General features: G+C 39.9%; 1 protein-coding gene across 1 annotated transcript; it reads left to right on the top strand.

Annotated features, from left to right (window-relative positions):
- The first annotated feature begins 1,878 nt into the window (after positions 1-1,878).
- LOC108954135 (TMV resistance protein N) lies at positions 1,879-9,142 on the top strand. The gene is made up of 6 exons (XM_039305809.1): positions 1,879-2,356; positions 3,513-3,725; positions 5,222-5,287; positions 5,751-5,928; positions 6,875-7,325; positions 8,802-9,142. Exons 2-6 carry the CDS (start codon positions 3,543-3,545, stop codon positions 8,875-8,877), a joined length of 954 nt encoding a protein of 317 aa, XP_039161743.1. The 5' UTR covers positions 1,879-2,356; positions 3,513-3,542; the 3' UTR covers positions 8,878-9,142.
- The last annotated feature ends 10,685 nt before the right edge of the window (positions 9,143-19,827 follow it).

The following is a 19,827-nucleotide window of genomic DNA, read 5'->3' as shown; positions in this document are numbered from 1 at the left end:
AATGCCTTAAGGAACTCCTAGATCTAAATCTAGATTGGGAGAGAAGAGCTTCCATATCTAGATCCGATTAGGAGATGATAGCTTTCAAAACTCGTATACATTAGGTAGCCCTTGAAAAGACTACTTCGTACTTCATATAACACCAAGGATAAAATCAAAAGAGTCTTAGCAATGGTTGAGTCATAGTAAGTTGTTTATATGGAATCATAAATGAGTAGAATTTCGCCTCCACATGAGATATTAAGGGCCTATTTGACAAAAAATATTTATGTTTCCTATAACAACTATTTATGTTCTTTTGTTCTAGGGAAGGAAAAAAAATAAATACGTGTTTGGTAAAATTTTTATTCCCAGGAACAATTTTTTCTCTTATTTTCTCTTTTCTTTTCTTGTCTTTTCTCTTCTTCTCTTTCCTTTCCTTCTTCTTCCTTTTGGCCGGTTGTTAGCGACCTTGCCGGAGTGTCGCCGACCCCCGGTGACGCCAAGTCATGGCGAGGCTTGTTGGCTTGAGTTTTGCCATGATTGGGCGAGGATTATCGGCTTGAGCCTCGCTTTCGCTGGGCGAGCCAAAACTCGCCCAAATCTAGCAAGATCAACCTCACGCCGCATAAGCGAGGTTGAGCCTTGCAATGGCGAGGCAAGGCTTCGGTAAGCTCATCGCTCTCACCCTAGCTTAGCGAGGCTCTAGCCACTCATTGAACCTTGCCTGACTAGTCGCCCCACCACCGTGGTGGCGACCGGCCATAAAGGAGGAAGAAAGAGAGAAAAGAAAAAAGAACAAAGAAAAATGAAAATATAATAAAAATATTTAAAAATATTTAAAAATATTTAAAAAAAAACAACAAAATTATATAATTCTATCAAATGCATTTCTATTTCGGGAATATAAATTTTGTACGCTTATCAATTGCGTTTTATACTCAAAATTATTTCAAAACATAATCGCTACCAAACGCGTCCTAAATCGGCTTCATTACATTTCAAGTTCTAAGTGATTTATGCGTGTACAAGAAAAATTATATGTTGAATAATAATAAAGTATATTTTAAAGTAAATATGTTACAATTGATAATATTTGAGATTGTTTTTTTTTTTTTTTGTGGGTGGGCTTTTCCCTACAGGCAACACGATAATTTATTTGGTGTTATCACCAGAGAAATGGCACAAATTCTTCTGGCAGTCACCAGTAGAAACCAACTAAAGCAAATAGCGTATTTGTGTTTATTCCAATTTTCTATTACTACTGTTGTTGCTGCATCTAGTTCGTCGTAAATTTGCTCTCGTAGCCTGTGAACCGAACTGCATCAGAATCAGTGTTGAAACCATGTAAAAGTGGGATCGTCAAGCCCGAAGTGCTCTGTCAGGTCTTCTTTTTTTTTTGGGTCGAAGCTCTGTCGGATCTTTTTTTTTTTAAAGTAAAAGTAAGATAAGCTCTGTCGGATCTTTGCTCATCACCTTTTGGACAAAAGCAGCTCCCTTTTTCTAAGTCGTGCAATAAAGCATAGTAATTTAAGGAGCTGCGCAAATCGTGCATTATCTTTTATATATTTAAAAAAAAAGTTAATGCATCGTTATTTTGCTCCCCACGTACGACAAACTTGAAACGTCCCTTTCGTACGCTTAATGATTATCTCAAGTACAGTGGAGTTTTTTTTTTCCCTTTTGAAATCATTTGGGATGATGACCCCACACCCCGCTGCCCCTTTTGAAATCATTTCCTTCGCTTGAGATGGGATTGAAATCAACGATGACCCCACACCCCACTGACCCTTTTGAAATCATTTCCTTTGCTTTTTGCTTGAGATGGGATGATGACCCCATGCTCCAATGCAACCTTCAAAAGTTGAAGGACTTTTTAAAAACATGCTTTTCAAAGAGACTCTCCTCCAAATAATTTATCTCAAGTACAGCGGAGTTTCCTCTGGCTTTTGAGGTCATTCCCTCTGGCTCATGTTGCCCAGAGCTAGTTGAGATTCAATCCACAAAATAGCTTGAACTGCCTCTTTTGCAAACCCCTGGCTTTTGAGGTCATTTCCTCTGCCTCATGTTGGCCAGAGCTACTTGAGATTCAATCCACAGAATAGCTTGAACTGCCTCTTTTGCAAACCCCAGCCTGCTTCAGAACTCATCTCAAATCTCTGAGTTGATCGTGCATCCAAAACTCATCCATGGTTACCAAAACGACCCGGCAAGGCTCGCACTCAAATAGCTTTGTGACTGTAGCCATGGCGACGGGATGCGACGCCGCTTTCGAAGCCTTAATACGGAAATCACCGGTCCCTTCGCCTCCTTCCATCTCCGACGGACCGCCATCACCTCCGTCGAGCACGCGGCCCGGCCACCATCTCCTTCGCAGGTAACGGCAACTCTCCGGCAGACGGCCCTGTCCGCCGCGTTCTCTGGTAGCCTTGCTGGCATCTGCGAGTATTTTCTATAAATCGTTTCGTTTGCCGGTTCGTCTTTGGCTGATGGGAGAATGGTGGAACGAATTCAAATTCCAGAATGCTGAGGATTCTGTTAGTTCCTTTTCAATGTTAAGATTGCGTGAATTAGATCAGGATCTGCTCAATGAAACGATTTATCTGCGAGTGTTTTCTATAAATCGATTCATTTGCCGGTTCATCTTCGGGTCATCTCGCTTTGGCTGGTCGGAGAATGCTGGATATGAATTTGCACTCCAGAATGTTGTCGATTCTCTTAGTTCCTTTACGATGTTAACATTGCGTGAGTTAGATCAGCCACTTCCCAGACGCTGCTGTGTGTTTGCTTGGAGGACGAAGTGGCCTCACTGTGATGATTCATTTGCCAAATTAGATGAATTTTTTTTTTTTTTTTTGGGCCCGTCTTCAGATTATGTGTCTCTTCTCTTGATTTTCTGTCGTAACATTTGCTTGTAGGTTTTTTTTTCCCTCGTAATGTATGTACCTTTGGGGAGGATCCATTGTCATTCTAATTGTAGTTATCATCGTCACCTAATCTTTCTTTTGTAATCATTTTGTGGTTGTGGTATCGGTTTAATGTCTAGTATGAGAAACTTCTTACTTCCCTATGATATCATAACTTATACAGTCCAAAATGCAAGCAATTAAAATTTGGGTCATTGATTGAGTTGAGAAATTTGCAGCGTCTGATTTTCTTTTCTTTTCTTTTCCCTATTTTGGTGACAAAGGCGTTCTTTCTCGTTTAATTCCCTTTGCCTTGCACAAAGAATCTATCCTGAAACAGCTTGGCGGCTGGTTATCTTATGCTTACCAAGCCCTATCGTACTATCAATACAACCTACTCATCGCTTCAATTTCCTCTTAGCAATCACTTGTGAGCCGCGAGTACTTGCTGGATTGTACAGAGTTCATTGTACTGAAATATGCAGTGAGTAGTGACTATAGCTGTGATGTTATCTTCTAAAGATGGCAATGTGCCACTTCTATCGGTCATTTTGTTTTTTGGTAAACTGCTATTATTAGATATGTAGCGTTTCACTCGCATATCTTCTTTTATTAATTCATTAATAGGATTAGAGTGGAGGGATCAGCATATTCAGAATGCTGGGTATGGCATCAGCTGTTACATCGACTTGCTGTTCTGTGCTTATGAAGTCCAGACCTTGCCACACTTTTCGGCCTTCACGGCAGCTAGTGGTTGTTTCTACCAAAGGAATTACAGCAATGACTGTTAGCACCACTGTATCGACAATGGGCATCTCTGAGGCAAGGAAAGAAGGCAAGGTAGGAACTTCATTTGAGTTTCTTCTTTCTTGTCAACGGTTTCAATGATCATCTTTTGTGACTGTTTGCTGCAAATTTTCCGTTGTTCATCTGTTTTTTGGCTCATGGTTCATCTTGATGTGACATGACGGGGTTGCTTTCTTGTTGAATCTCAGTTGAACTTTTGAGCATTTTTGTGCAGAGTGTCGGAGTAAGTAAGGTTGAGCAATTGTATCTAAGAGACTGTTGGTGCCATGTTTACATTTACTCTCGCTGCAACTAGTTCAAACTAATGCAACTGGCTAATTGACATTTTGATCGATTTCCTAAAATTTCATTAGCTGCTTTGGTTTTCTTCTGTGATAGTATATGGGATAGGCAGTTGGTAATGCTTTTGATTTTCCAGGCTGGTCGTCGCTTGCGATGAAATGTTTTTGCACACAGATATGAGGTCATCATTCTGTGCCTCGCTGAGTCATGTGCTCTTTAATACACGACAAGTTATGTTTAGTATGCTCCTTTTACTACTGGATAATGTACATTATTTTATTAACTTACCATAAGTCGGAAAAGAAATTAATATATATTAGAATCTCATTTTATTCCATTGGGTTTGTCTCCAACGGCGCATGCTTGTGTGTGAACCACTTTATGCCTATAGCATAAGATCATCATGGATAATCACTCTAGGAGCTGCGTATTATCTCTTTCTTAGATTCCAAAAGATTTTCCATCTTCTTATGGTATGGTACCTTCAGTGGTGATGGGATCAGTCTCTTCCTCATTATCCGAGTTTAGATAAGTTTGAAACATTGAAGAAGGAAACATAATGTTTGGCCTCTGCATGAGTTGGCCAATCCTCTACTTGGAGGAGTTGAAATTATAGCAACAATAGACAACGAGGCACTTTGTTGGAATTCTGGCATAGGATGGTAAATATGAAATGATTGAACAATCAAGTCTCATGCCCAGAGCAAGCTACACAACAGTTGAAGCACTTATGCGAACTATTTCCTTTTCCACCCCAAGATGCTGGTCAAGTCATAAATGAATTCCTGCTCAACCTATCTCCTCTCCTAACTGGCTCTAACTGGCTCGATAGTAACTGGAAGAACGTGAAATTTACTAATGTTGTCAAATTGTGAGGACCAATCCTTTCTAGTTTCTGTGTCCTACTTTCTTTGTTATCGAGTAATATGTACATCATTTGCCTGGAAATTCTTTTTTGCATTTGGATCACAGAATAGAATCACTCCAATCTCATATAAAACCTGAATATTGAATTGTAAACTTCATCTTTTTATAGTTTCCAAAGCACGATATTTGAACTTAAGAAGTCCTGGGGGGCACCCTTTGACATTTTCTTTCTAAAAAGATGGCATCTTAGTCCGAATGTCTTGGGGATCTAGCAGGCTTTATTTTAATACAGGAGGGATGTTCTTTCCATGACAAACGTGTTCTTTTTATTTTTGCGAAGGTGGCATTAGTTCCTTTATCTAATACATCTTTATTTTCAGGCTGCAGCCACTCAATCCTTGGGAAGGGGTAGTGAATTTGCTGCAATTAAATCCATATTGAAGGAGGTAAGACTGGAAGTTACTTTATGCTTTCTGTCATACTTGAAGAGAATGATCCATCGTTACCAAATCCTATTCTCCTTCTAATGGACAGTTCAAGGCCCAGTATGATTGATTCTAGTTAGATTATATTCACTGACCTAGCATTATTTTCTAATCAGAGAAAGTAAATCTGTGATACTGCTGTTGAAATTTCCCATACTATGTGTTACTCTCGTGTGGTGCCATCCATTCCTGATGATAGCAAGTTAAATTTCCTTCAAATAATGCTACCTTTCAGGTTGAAATTGCTCAGTAACATTACATCATATTGATCACACTAATGATCCTAGTAGTGTAGGGATAGTGATGTATATGTGCAACCATCCCAGGCAATTGTAGAATGGTTACGGTACTCTTGATTTATATTTTCGTTTCCCTTCATTCGTTTTTGAGATCATTTTCTGATGCTGCAGTTTTTACTGAATAGGTTGTTCCACAATCATCTTTTGCTATTGCTTTTCTCCCAAGCTATGACCAAATTCTTGCAATTGAGAAGTTCAAATCCATCATTGGGAAGTTCAAATCCATCATTGGGAAGTTCAAATCCATCGTTGAGAAGTTCAAATCCATTGTTGAGAGTTTCAAATCCATCATTGAGATTCATGGTAGCTTCCCTCTTGCCTTCCAACTTGAAACACTTACACTGATGTTCAACACTTTGGTTAGATGTAGTAACTTGAAAGAAAATCGGTTTTAATATTTTTCCCCCTTCCTTGCCAAGATGAGAAATCAGTTGATGTATTCAGTTTTGTGTGTAGATATCATGGCATAAGCAAGCATTGTCATCATGTCCATCATTGCCGGCACAAAATCAATTGCTTGGTTAAGTTCTTAAACTTATTTATGTTTAATTTGTCATTAAAATATTATTGAAAAGGCTACCGAGGAATTGATCACCAATGGGTTGGATGAATACTGTAGTCTCAACGTTATGAGCAAAAGCTAAAATGTTATTTGGGAAACTTTTCGTGGAACATATATTTACCGAAAGTTACCCGTTGTGACCATGCAAAAAGAGTGGGATACCACTTGGCTCTGGGTTAGGCTTGTGCTCCAAGTATCTCATGAAGGCATTTTCTAGCGACAAGTCCACTAGTTGCGTGGTATCAATTGGTTAACCAATTATTGTTATGAATCCCCATTCCTTCTCTCTTTTTCAATTATTGTTGAAGTTGAGGGTTGTTTGAGAAGATTCCTGATGAAGTGTTGTATAAAAACATGGTATGTGTTCTAATGAATATCCAACTCATCTTTTGGGTGGTTCCGGTAGAAAATTATTTTATTAAGTTGATTGAGTATGGCAATTCGAGCAAGGGTCATTTTCCTCCTTGTCAATTTCTTTTCTTTCTGTTGGATTAGTATTTTTTTTTATTCTTTTAAATGTGAAATGCATGTAATTGGGACTTGGCTGAGGATGGAGAACGAAAAATTTTATTGTCTTATGCAAGGACCAGCGCAGTTTCTGCTTTTCAATAAGCCTTTTTATCAAATTCTTAATCCCTCCTCCATACCTCTCTTCTGATCTCAAACAATGTATTCCCCATTGTGCAGGTCAACGTCATCCTAGGATTTTTATTAGTTACAAACGGGGCGACACACTCCGTCCTGTGAGCCATCTCAAGGGTGCTCTTGAGCGGAGGGGGATAAGAACGGTCGTCGATTATACACTGGATGGAGGAGAAGAGATCTGGCCAGCGATTGAAGAAGTAATCAAGCAGTCGAATATCGCTGTTGTGGTTGTTTCTCAGAATTACCATTCCTCACCGTGGTGCCTCAATGAGCTGGTGAAGATCCTCGAGTGCCGAAAAAAAAGGGTTATGATTGTATTGCCCATTTTCTGGGAGATTGATGCAAGAGTGCTGCAAGAGCCGTCCAGCCCTTTTTTGGAGAATATTGGCCAAGGTGAAGACTGTTTCAAGCAGCAGAATCCACACCAGGTCCAGAAGTGGAGAAAAGCTTTACAAGCAGTGGGCCAGATCATTGGCTTTCCCGTTAGTGCCAGGTACTAAACTCTCTACTTTCTAAGTTGTGTCTTCTTCTAAGTATACTTTTTTATTAGAATTGCTGAAGAAAGTTACTCAGTTTGTGCATGAGAACACAAAACTTACTTTGAAAGGCTGCCTGTTATGGTCAGTAGGAACTTATAATTGGAAATGTGGAATCTCTTCACTTGGGCATCGGTATATCTGCATGAGGCAATGTAGTATGGTCATTTGCCACACTCTACTATCTCTAGCATACTAATTTGAGTTGGCGATACAAAGTGATGTGATAATTATTGGGTAAAACCCTTATCCATCTGGTTATAATTAAAATCTTTATGTTCAGATAGTGCTCTGTTGGTAGAAAGCATTAATCTACATCCAAATAGAACTAGGATATCGGTTGTCACTCTAAGCCAATATATTCAGTGATTCTCCATCAATCTAATACATTTATGAAGTCCTGTGAGATATAAACTTGAAGACACCAAAAGACCACATTAGGATTTGATTATGTTTTTGTGCTTCTACAAGTGAAAACGTCAATGAAGTGGACTCATGCTTCCTTCGTGTAAAGCGTTCTCTTGGAAATCTATGGTTGGAGGTATATTTGTTCTGTTGAGTAATTATTATTTTGCTTTCATTGATGGTGTCCGAGCTATATTGCATCCATGTTAGATTAAATGTTTCTTTAGAATTTTGCATTTGTTGTTCAAAGGTATGGAGACAAAAAGGAAAGTCATTAGATTTTCTGGTCTTGGGAAAGTGAACTTTTGATCAAATTAATGTGCATGTTGATCTTATTCCACATCTCTAATCCTTGAAGTTCTGTGTAGTTCATCGCCTGTAATATAAGCATCTATTATTATGGTTATGCTTTGTAACCTCGGGCTATTAGTAGGCAGTTCAATTATTTCTCCTATTATGAACAATGTTTTCTGTTGGAGCATGTGATTTGTGGGGTAATTATGATTATGTTCTTGAAGAGAATACTAATATTAATGCTCGACCTGAACATGATGCCTGAACTTTAAGTTTCGTGTAAGGCGATTAATGCTAGTTCGTGTGGAGAGATACAAGAACATAGACCGTGCCCGCATGCAGAGAGAGATTGATTCGAGAGAGAGAGAGAGAGAGATTGATTCATCGATTCATCGATTCGTTGGAGAAATCATTGAATGATTGCTGTGCATATGCTAAACTGGGTTCTCTGTGAATCTCACCAAGATTCTGATTCAGGTTAGTAGATGTACTAGGTTTATGAAATACTTTTTGGGGGGATTGTGTTGTTATTATAATGTGTGGTAGAGAAAAGATAAAGACGGATGCGTGCCGGTACCAGATCAGTGAAGGGCGATAGAGATCGAAACCTAGACATTTTGTCTCTTTTCTTATTAGAAATAACTTTAGGACCGATTAGAAAAATTCTGAACCTCTTGATATTTACTTCCTGTTGACTAGCACTAATAACCTGACATGCCTTTTGGTGGTTACAGTTTGGATAAAACTGAAGCTGAATTGATCGAGGACCTTGCGGACAAAATCGCAGCCAAATGGTACCGCTCGGTGTGAACTTTGACTCCCATCCAGCTGGGTTAGTCTCCTGGTAAAATAATCAACGCCGTCTGAAGTGGCTTTGGAACATGAATGAAGTGGGAAAAGTTTCACCGGAAGGTCTTCCATTGCGTGCACGATGGAGAAACTCTCTTGGTGTTTGTAACGTGTCATGTGTTGTTACATTATAGCATTTAGCAAAAGTGCCACATGATACGATTTCGATAGATGTGGGATCTTTATTTTTGGATGTTAAATATGTGATAGAGAGCTTGTCCTTGCCCGTACCATCTATCTATCCCTCTCCCATGGCGACCATTGCCATGCCGCGAGCCCTTGCTCGAGGTTGCCCATTGCCACCGTGACCTCAGCAGAGGCTCTCACTGAGGTCACCTTGGCTAGAGAGAGAGAGATGGCAAAAGGGCAGTGAAAGGCGATTGGGGGGAGTGTGGGTGTGTCCGTCGAAATGGAGAATGACAGTTGGGAGGAGAGATTCAGTTGATGCTAGGGATTTTTGGTACTCCATCACAAGGAAGGGTGAGCATTTCAGTGAGATAGAACGTGGAACTAGCAATTTCAAAAGTAGAGTAATGTGAGTAATAAAGCAAAGTCAAAAGTAGAGTAATGCCAGTAATAAAGCAAAGAAATTTCAGGTGTGACTTTTGTTTATTTTTTTTCCCCTTTGATTACATTTGTTTGAGTTAGCAAGGTGGAGTTAAGAGCGCTTTATGCTTTATCTTGAAGAAAAGGGAATTAAAGTCCATTGACTCTAGCCAGTAGCGATCGAAAGAACAAACAAAGAGTCATGTTTTCCTCCCCACGATTCCTGGAATCGTTCTCTAATCGCTGGATGTTGAATACAGACATCACCCTTGCAGCCCGCCAGGCAGAGGTAAGGATAAAGAAGAATGTAACTCTTATAAAAAGAGTGGGGCTACATCCTTCGACAAAATGGTTTCCCTATAATTAACGACAACGGTTGAGTGGTTCTTAATTACGTCAGATTCCCAAAAAAAAGAAAAAAAAAATCAGATTTTCTGATGAAGGATCACATGGTTTATCCCGATATTATCATACATCAATTAAAAGCGAATTCTGACTAATTGATTTGGAATAAGAAATCCAATTGACTAAAATGCGTCATTTTTAATGATGTTATTGTTCGAGCAGGGAAGGGGGAAAAATACAGGCAATTACACTTAATGCTATAATTTTTACATCAACTCTTTCTCTCGAACTATCTATTGATATAGACTTTCAAGTTTATTCGTGATTATGCTAATAACAATTATAAGTAATTTACAATTTTACAACGATAGAATATTTTAGCTTCAAATTATTTTAGTCTCAATTGACTTGATCAATGTGCGGTTGGTCGGTCGGTCGGTTTGGGCATGACTGAATTTTCTAGGCCAGTTAGAATTCGATGTGTTTGTCCAGTTTCATACTATACAAAACGGATGATCCTCTCTAGATGATTCGTGATTTGACAGACCCTTTGGATCATGCGATATCTTTTCGTTTCTAGGAAAAAATTCAAATAAAAAGAAAAATCATGATGGAACCGTAAAGGTGACTTCTTGTAGTGCTATTGTTCAATATGCAGTTTTCACTTTGCGCAAAGGTGTCCATGGACTTTCTTACACTTTCGGGCTTCAGCTCCCTTTGGCGAACGCTTACTCATGTTGCAACTAGGATACGAGAATTGAAAGATAACATATATAATTTCATTTTGGGGGAGGGGGGAGTAGGGGTCAACACCGGAGCTTCGAGCGAGACCAAAGTTTGAGAGTTTCCTTTCAGAGCTTGGTCTGGCATCTCATCTCCCTCCCCAGGGAGTCTGAAGTTGCTAAGAAGAGAGAGAGACGAACGAGAGAGAGAGAGGAATTCTAAGCATGGCTAGGTAGCTGTACTCTACTTAAAAGAACTCGAACTTTCTTGACTGGACAAGTCTCAACAATTTGGGCATTATCACACATCCAAAATGCCAATTTTCGACTCTTCAAATGTTCCTTCTCGGAAGGATTAGACACCAAGCTTTCAGCCTCTTCAAAGAACCCTAATCCGGCGAGCCAAAAACCATGGGCTGTGTGTCTCGTCTTCAAGGTTGTTGCGACTCGACATACCACCGAATAAATCTAGCACTAGAAAAAAAAAATAACAACATGAGTTTTCCTATTTCAGTCCAATCAAGTCTTTTCTTTGATTACAATTTCTTAAAAAAAAAAATTAGCACTTGATTGCATTTTCATCATTAGGGACTAAACTCCAATTTAGCATTGACTTTCATCAGCAAACGGATGAGAAAAAGAAAGAATAATCCAAGTATTGAAAGACATATGAAGGGCTTGCGTGGTTGATTTTAAAGGTAACCGGGACGAGAAGCTGTACCTAATAGAATTTGTATAAAATAATAGTTTCCAGCACAGCATAGGAATGGCCCCATTTAGGGTATAGTATGGGAGAACTTTTAGGACCCCTCTATGCTGGAATGAGGTGGGCCTAATTAATAATGATTCACTCCTGAAAATGAACCAAAAGAGGGAGATGTGGCTAATAGATGGTGGAATTCACCATCAGATGACTTCCTATTTCACTTTTGTTAACACTAATTTTGTAATGTTCCCTTTAATTTATATAATCATATATAATCGTTTAATAATACATTAATAAGCCAAAATTGGGACTCTTCGTGATCCTATCTCCATTATAGGCTTTCCCTTTTACATTGATACTAGTCGAATCAAGATGAGGTGTAAAATTATGCCGACTCGAGTCAATATAGCGCCAAACTTAAACTCCTGGACTCGCGAACTCCAATGAAATAAGGGCGACGGCCATCTCTCCCTCTACCATCACTGTCACACACTTGGGGTAAATAGTAATAAGTTAATAAAGAAATGACCCAACTTTTTGTATGGTACTATTGGATGCACGAGATTTTTTTCTTCTTTTTACCAAGTTAAAAAAGAAAAAGAAGAAAAAAGCAATAAATTCACGGTGTGTTGTTATTATGGTAGGACAGCAATGTTCTCTTTGTCATCACACACCGTCCTAGGGGAATGGTGTTAGCAGCCGGTTGATAGGCCTGGGTGGAGCTCTGCTAACACTATAGTGGACCTTTCACCCACTCCTTTCTCACCCTAGGTGTGAAGAGCTATTACACTTCTTTACCCGGCAGTAGCTAGTACTAAAGTACTAACGTGTAGTTTACCTTTCCCGTCGAAGAGACGCCCTAATTCCCACCCAAGTTTTTCTTCTTGAGTAATTGGGAATTTGTGAGGTGTCATTATCGGATCTCTCATCGTAGGATAGATCCCACACCTATTTTTCTCTTTTGAGCTTTTTAAGGATTTACTTAAGTCCAGTGGTATATCATGGTGGAACAACAGTGTTCTATTTTGTCATCACCTACCGTCCCATACTTTGTGAATCTCTATCTCTGTCTAGCACCCTGCCTGCCCGTGCCTTTTTGTTCTTTCCTCATTTATCGATCCTTTTCTTTTCTGTTTTTGTTTTGTTTTGTTTTGTTTGTTCGTTTTTTTTCCCTGCTCCTCCCACCAGTTTCAATTGATCTTCCTTCTGTTGTCAAAAGGTGTCTCAGTCGACTTGGTGAATGATGAAAAAAAATTACAATTAACATTGCAACAGATTTGTTTCGCTCGTTGCAATTTCTCTCACAAAAGCACAAAGCTCGATTGGGTAGCTGGATCTCGATGCTTTTGGGTAGCTGAATCTCGATCCTTTCTAGTCTATTACATTGCAGTTTCTGTCTCGGAGCTCTCGCGTTTGCTGCGGTAGGCTTCTTGATGAAGCAGCTACCCATTTTCATGGCCACACTTCTCTACTCTAGTGAGCAAGAGACAAAAGGAAGACCTTTTTATTTAACAAAATTGTTGCCCCTCCGTCTTCGATTTTCTTCCTTTTCGACCCCCACGCGACCGTCTCCTTCACGCGTGGCCTTTGCCGAAGACATTACATCATGTATGGTGCATCCGCGGATCGGGGTTAGAAACGAGAACCACGAGCTCGAATTCAAGTCGGGATTCAAAGCGAACGACACTCGAGACCCAGCAACTGCAACCCACACCTAGATGAGGCCGGAGACTCGCTCGACCCAAAACGACGGCAGCTCGGAAACTGGGCACGAAAACAGCGTATGATGGGGCGTTCGGTTGAAGGAGCCTTCGACAGCGTCAGACAGCGGACGATGATCACATATGCGTGTAATGATAATGAGAAATTATCTCTTTTCATTTTTCAGGCAAACGAATGACAACATTATCAAAAAATCGGCAACATAAACATCGACAACCTAAATGTTTAACAACTTGAATATTGACAACTTAACACAAACATTGACAACTCAAATAACCATCAACGTGAGCATCAATAATGTGAACAATGGGTCAGCTAGCAAATCGGTTATTTAGCCAAATTACAGAACATAATTTTCTAGTTTAATCTCACCATCTCCACTTTTTATACCGCAAAATCTCATGGAAGTTGACTGATCATGACCTCGGCATGTAGAAACTCATTGATTCAAATCAAACGAACACAACAATCGACATGCGATTATTATACATTTCTCACACTTCAACTCAAATTAAAATTAACAACCATTAATGAGGTGTCAAAATGGGTATACAACCCCTTTATGAACCCATATTTATTTAAATAGGTTATTAATAGGTCAAACATTATTTTCCAAAATATCCATAATGGATTTTAAAAATAAAAAGACTGAAATAGATTAATCTTAAATGAATCTAATCTGGACACACATTTATCAACCCATTAAAAATGAATTTAATCTGGACCTATAAATTTGATTTTCTCTAGTCAATTGACCTCTAGGTTATTATTTGATTTCCCCATAGCATCTCATTTAGATCATTATTCACCTCAACCTATGAAAGGGAAGACCCTAAGCCATAGACCATGGGATGGATTTTTTTAGAAACTGCATTTTGCTTATCATTTTCATCTTTCACTCTTGAAACTGAAAAGTCAGATTGCGCAAGGGCGAGGCACACTACAGGACCCACCATCAATTAAATCTTTGTGAAAGAAGACTGACACAAGGCAATGGTTCATAGCTAAAAGATTGAAGTGACCACGAGCAACCATCACTTAGTAGATCTTTTCAGGAGGAATATGTTCAAATTGATTTGATGTTTAGGTATCCCACCTTGTTGTAATACTACTCGAACGAAACCTTTCTCGTAAAATTCATTGGAAGTGATGACTTCAAATCATTCTACACGTACAAGGAAAAAAACTATGATAATAAGTTTTTGCTCATAGACGTATTGTATAACGTATTTTTTCTGCCAATCAAAACAAAAAATGCCCTTCATCTACATATCTAAGTCAAAAATGGGTTTTATCTCACCTTTTGATTTACCATTTAGCCCTCACTTACGTATTACTTTAATATTTTTTTCTATTTTTATTTTCAGAAATAATTTTTAAACAGAAATGTTATCGAGCGCACATTAGTGTTTATTCCAATTTTCTGTTACTACCGTCGTTGCTGCATCTAATTCCTGCTAAATTTGCTCCCTCGGCGTGTGAACCGAACTGCGTCAGAATAAGAGTTAGAAGCCGAACCACGTAAATGGGCTCCGGATTAAAAAAGAAGGGACTCCGGATATTAAAGGCCGAAAGCGTTCTGTCAGATCGTGCACTGAAGCATCATAATTTAAGGAGCCTCTTGAATCGTGCATTATTATATATATTTTAAAAAGTTAAAGCATCGTCATTTTTTCATTTTTTCTTTTTCTTTTTATTCTTTTTTATGGTTGGTGCTTCGTTAAAGCATTGTTCACCGTTGGATACGCTGTACGACAAGCTTGAGAGGGGACGATGGGCCAGTTTGGTTCTCTTTGAAGAAATGCTTTTGGCAAAATGAAAACACTTTGGGGTAAAAGGATTTTCGAAAATATTTGAATATTTGATAAATTATAATTTAAAAGATATCAAAAAGTGACTTTAGTGTAAATATTATTTGATAAACCTAATATTTACAAATGGCTTTATTATATTTTAAAAAAATAAAAATAAAATTCGATAAAACTCCATTGATCAACGGGCGAACCACCAGTGACTAGATTTGGCCACCGGCAAGGCTGTCCGAAGTTGCATGAACTAAGATCTCGCTGCCAGCGAGGCTGCCTACGCCTCGCGGATGGCCAGATCTGGGTCCACGTGACCCCATGCGAGAGGGACGCAAAGGATAGAGGGAAGAAGTTTCTCGCAGAGCAGTAGGAAGAGGAGAGGGACGAGAGGAGACGTGAAGAATCACCTCTGCTGACGAGGGGGCCCCGCGCGGGACACGTGGCGATCACCGAGCGAAAGTTTTAAGTACTTTTTGGTAAACGTGCTTTTCAAAGGGACGAGAGGGCTTTACCAAAAAAAAAAAAAAAGGGACGAGAGGAGAAAAAAATCCGACGGAGATAGAAGTCCTCGCGCAGGGAAAGAGAAGAGAGGAGACGAGAACAAGTGGGCCCCGCCGGACACGTGGCGATCATCGAGCGAAAAGTTTTGAGTACTTTATAGTAAACGTGCTTTTCAAAGGAGAAAGACAGGAGAAAAAAAAAAAAAAACCCGACAGAGACAGACGGGAGGAGACGAGAACAAGTGGGCCCCGCGGACACGTGGCGATCCGCGATCGAAAGTTTGAAGTACCTTTTAGTGGACGTGCTTTTCAAAGGGACGAGAGGAGAACGAAATAAAGGAAGAGATAATAGGAGAAGAGAACAAGTGGGCCCCGCGCGTCGAAAGTTCAAAGGGACAAGAGGAGAAAAAAAGTAAAAAATTGCTTGAGATGGGATGATGACCCCACGGTCCCTTTTGAAATCATTTCCTTTGCTTGAGATGGGATGATCCAATCCACAAAATAGCTTGAACTGCCTCTTTGCTTCATGTCCCTTTTGAAATCATTTCCTTTCCTTGGTGGGATTGAAATCATTTCCTTTTCCATTGTTTGTCGGTTTTTTGGCTCATGGTTCATCTTGATGTGACAGGACGGGGTTGCTTTCTTGTTGAATCTCAGTTGAACTTTTGAGCATCTATGTAGAGAGTATCGAAGTAAGTAAGGTTGAGCAATTATATCTAAGGATGTGCATGATAAAATTTTTGAAATAAAAATTGATTTTTAGAAATTGATTTCTTAATTTCTATTTTAGAAATTGAGAAATAAAAATTTTAACTTCGATTTCTTCTTCAAATCTATTTCTATAATAGAAATTTGTTTTAGAAATAGAAAAATCAAATGTATTATCAAACTGGATTTCTATTTCAAAATACGTGTTACGAAACATAGAAAATGATAAATAAAGAAGTAAAAATTTTATCATGCACGCCCTAAAAGACTGTCGGTGCCATTTTTAGATTAACTCTCACTGCAACTAGTTCAAACTAGTGCAACTGGCTAATTGACATTTTGATCGATTTCTTAAAATATCATTAGCTGATTTGGTTTTCTATTGTGATAGTATGTGGGATAGGCAGTTGGTAATGCTTTTGATTTTCCAGGCTGGTCGTCGCTTGCGATGAAATGTTTTTGCACGCAGATATGTGGTCATCATTCTGTGCCTCGCTGAGTCATGTGCTCTTTAATACACGACAAGTTATGTTTAGTATACTCCTTTTACTACTGGATAATGTACGTTATTTTATTAACTTACCATCAGATTGTGAGGACTAATTCTTTATTTTTTGTGTCTTACTTTCTTTTGTTATCTACAAATATGTACATCATTTGCCTGGAAATTTTTTTGCATTTGGAGTACAGAATGAGTAGAGTCACACCAATCTCATATATCACGAGAATATTAAATTTTAAACTTCATCTTTTATAGTTTCCAAAGCACATTATCTGAACTCAAAAAGTCCTGGGGGACACCCTTTGACATTTTCTTTCTAAAAGATGGCATTATCGTCCGAATGTCATGGGGATCTAGCAGGTATTATTTCAAAATAGGAAGGATGCTTTTCCATGACAAATGTGTTCTTTCGTTTTTTGCGAAGGGGGTATTAGGTCCTATTCTGACTTTTCAACCATGGCACAAGCCTCGAAGGTGCTTGACTCATAGGGTTCAGCAATATTTGATCTGGGTTTTCCATGTTCTGACCCTCTGGCAGGTTATCAAGTAATCCAGGTCAGATATTTTAATATCTTATAGTTTCTTTATTTGAAGTTTTGTTACTTTGTCTAAATAGATATTCGTTTCCAGGCTGCAGCCACTCACTCCTTGGGAAGGGGCACTAAATTTGTTGCAATTAAATTTATGTCAAAGGAGGTAAAACTGGAAGTTAATTTATGCTTTCTGTCATGCTTGAAGAGACTGATTCTCGTTGCCAAATCCTATTCTCCTACTAATGGACAGTTTAAGGTAAGGTATGATTGATTCTAGTTAGATTATATTTACTAACCTAGCATTAGTTCCTAATCAGAGAAATTGAATTTGTAATACTGCTGTTGAAATTTCCCATACTATTTTTACTCTTGTGTAGTGCCATCAATTCCTGATGATAGCAAGTTAAATTTCCTTCACGTAATGCTACCTTCAATTTGAAATTACTCAATGACATTACATCATATTGATCTTCTCAAATTTAGTGCTCCCATTTTATACTAAAGATCCCAGTAGTGTAAAGATAGAGACGTATATCCCAGGCAATTGTAGAATGGTTGCAGTACTCTTATTTTATATTATCGTCTCCCTTCCTTCGTTTTTGAGATCATTTTCTGATGCTGTAGTTTTTACTGAATTTGCAATCATCTTCCGCCATAGCTTGCCTTCAAGAAGAAAAAATCCATCATAAATGATGCTAGGAATTATGGTAATTTGCAAGTTTCCCTCTTGCCTTCTGACTTGAAACACTTACATTGACGTACCACAATTTGGTTAGATGTAGTAATTTGAAAGAAAAGTAGTTTTAATATTTTTCCGCTTCCTTGCCAAGACGAGAAATCTGTTGAATGTATTCAATTTTTCATGTAGATATCATGGCATAAGCAAGCACTGTCGTCATGCCCATCATTATGGCACAAACTCGATTGCATGGTTAAGTTCTTGAATAATTCATTTTTTTTTTATACTAATAATATCAAGGGATCATTACCAATGGATTGTATGAATACTATAGTGTCAACATTATGAGCAAAAGTCAAAAGGTTATTTTGGAAATTTATTTCATAATGTGACCGTACAAAAAGTGAGAAACATTTGGCTATGTGTTGGGCTAGTAGAGTTTAGGTTGTCCATACAAATGAAATATCATGGGGCAGCAAGAATACAAAACAGGCAAGCAAGACCATGGGCGTACATGGGTTGGACTTGTGAGAGACCATTGAGTTGGTTGAAATATTTCACTCCTATAACCTTTTGGGCCTGACATATATAATGTGCTTTATCATGCTTAACATTACCAACAAGTCGATTGGTATTGCATGTTAGAAAAAACAATTGGTCATCCGATTATTGTTTTGAACCTCTATTTCTTCTCTTTGCATCTGGCTTAGATTGTCATTTCCTCCAAGTTAACCCCAAAAACAATTACAAAACAAAACAGAAAAGTCTTTGAAATGTGCTCCAAGTTGATTCTTAATGAGCAGTGAACCCACTAAGGCATTTGTATCAACAGGCGCGGGCCCAGGGCCCATCTCGCCCAACCCGTTTCCCTTGGCCCGGCCCCTTTCTCTTCTCTTCTCCCTCACGCCATTAAGGACGAGCGTGACTGAAGACACGGAACGGAGAAGATGGGAGCTGCAGCGCGGGCCCGGCGGGGCGGGCGGAGACCGGCGACGCGATGGCGGGCAGCCAGCCGGACGCCCGGTCAACGGAAAACCCGCCCGCCCCACTTGCGACGTGATGGGTCTATAAAGAGGAGGCTTCGGAGGTGGAGCGGAAGGGGATGACCAAGGGAAAGGAGGCCGGGGGAGGAGAGAAAGCAGAGAGCGACTGAGCCCCCGGTGACCACCGTGCCTTCGCCGGAGTCGATAGCATACGGACGTTTCCCCGTCTTCCCTTGCGCCGAGCCTCGGTAGGTCCCGGCCTCGAGTTTTCGCCGGTTTTCGATTTGTCCGATTTTGGGTGCCGGTTTCCCGAGGACCCCGGCTCAGAGACGAGCGAGGCGGACGGACGTAGCCAGATATATCGAGCTCGTCCGCCGTCCGACGCCGCGGAGCCGGGTAGGAACGCCACCGACAGCCCCCATTCCCTTCTCCTCGTGTCCCGTTTCGGGTTCGCTGGACCGGGCTGCTGTTGCCGGCTCGCGCGAGTTTCCGGCCTTCCTTGCGCGTGTGCTGCTGTTCTGGGGTCGTATGTGTCGTTTATACGGAATCCCGGCGAAAACTCGAGCTCAGTCGTCCCCATTCCACAGCCCCGGTTTGCGTATACCACATGCTCGACGAAATGCCCAAGTAAGATTTGTGCGTTTGATTCTTAGTTCTCCATCCGTCGTGGGTGCTTGTCGCTTGCCAAACGAATTTTGATGAATCCTCGTTGCTATCCTTCGCTTTGCACGTTCTTGTTTCGACGTTCTTTGTGTGCGCGTTGTGCATTTGGGCAACCGATTCTTGGCCGGCAGGGAGGAAAGACGATGGTGGTTTTGGCCATGGATGACGGCCGCGTGATGGCTGGACATGGCTCTAGCGGCACCCGTGTTTTTAAACAGATTTGCGTTTCGTTGGCGCTTGAGCTAACGGGTCTTCTCGCTCCGTCGGAACATGGAGTTCGCGGGTGTTCTCGGAGAGCAGCTCTCGCATGGGAAAAAAAGGGTGAGAGAAAAACAAAAGAAAATGGGATAAAATAAGGAGGCAGAAAAGTCAAAAGGACGAGAGACAAAAAAGGGGTTTTTCCCCTTCCTTAAACCTGACAACGTGAGAGAGAGATGACCAAAACAAAAAAGAAAGGCAACGTTAGAGAGAGAGAGAGAGAGAGAGAGAAGCAAAAG

Source organism: Eucalyptus grandis, unplaced genomic scaffold (genome assembly GCF_016545825.1).
Source record: "Eucalyptus grandis isolate ANBG69807.140 unplaced genomic scaffold, ASM1654582v1 tig00009401, whole genome shotgun sequence".
Taxonomy (NCBI): domain Eukaryota; kingdom Viridiplantae; phylum Streptophyta; class Magnoliopsida; order Myrtales; family Myrtaceae; genus Eucalyptus; species Eucalyptus grandis.
Note: the sequence above shows the minus strand (reverse complement) of the source record. Positions and strands in the feature narration are given on the sequence as shown.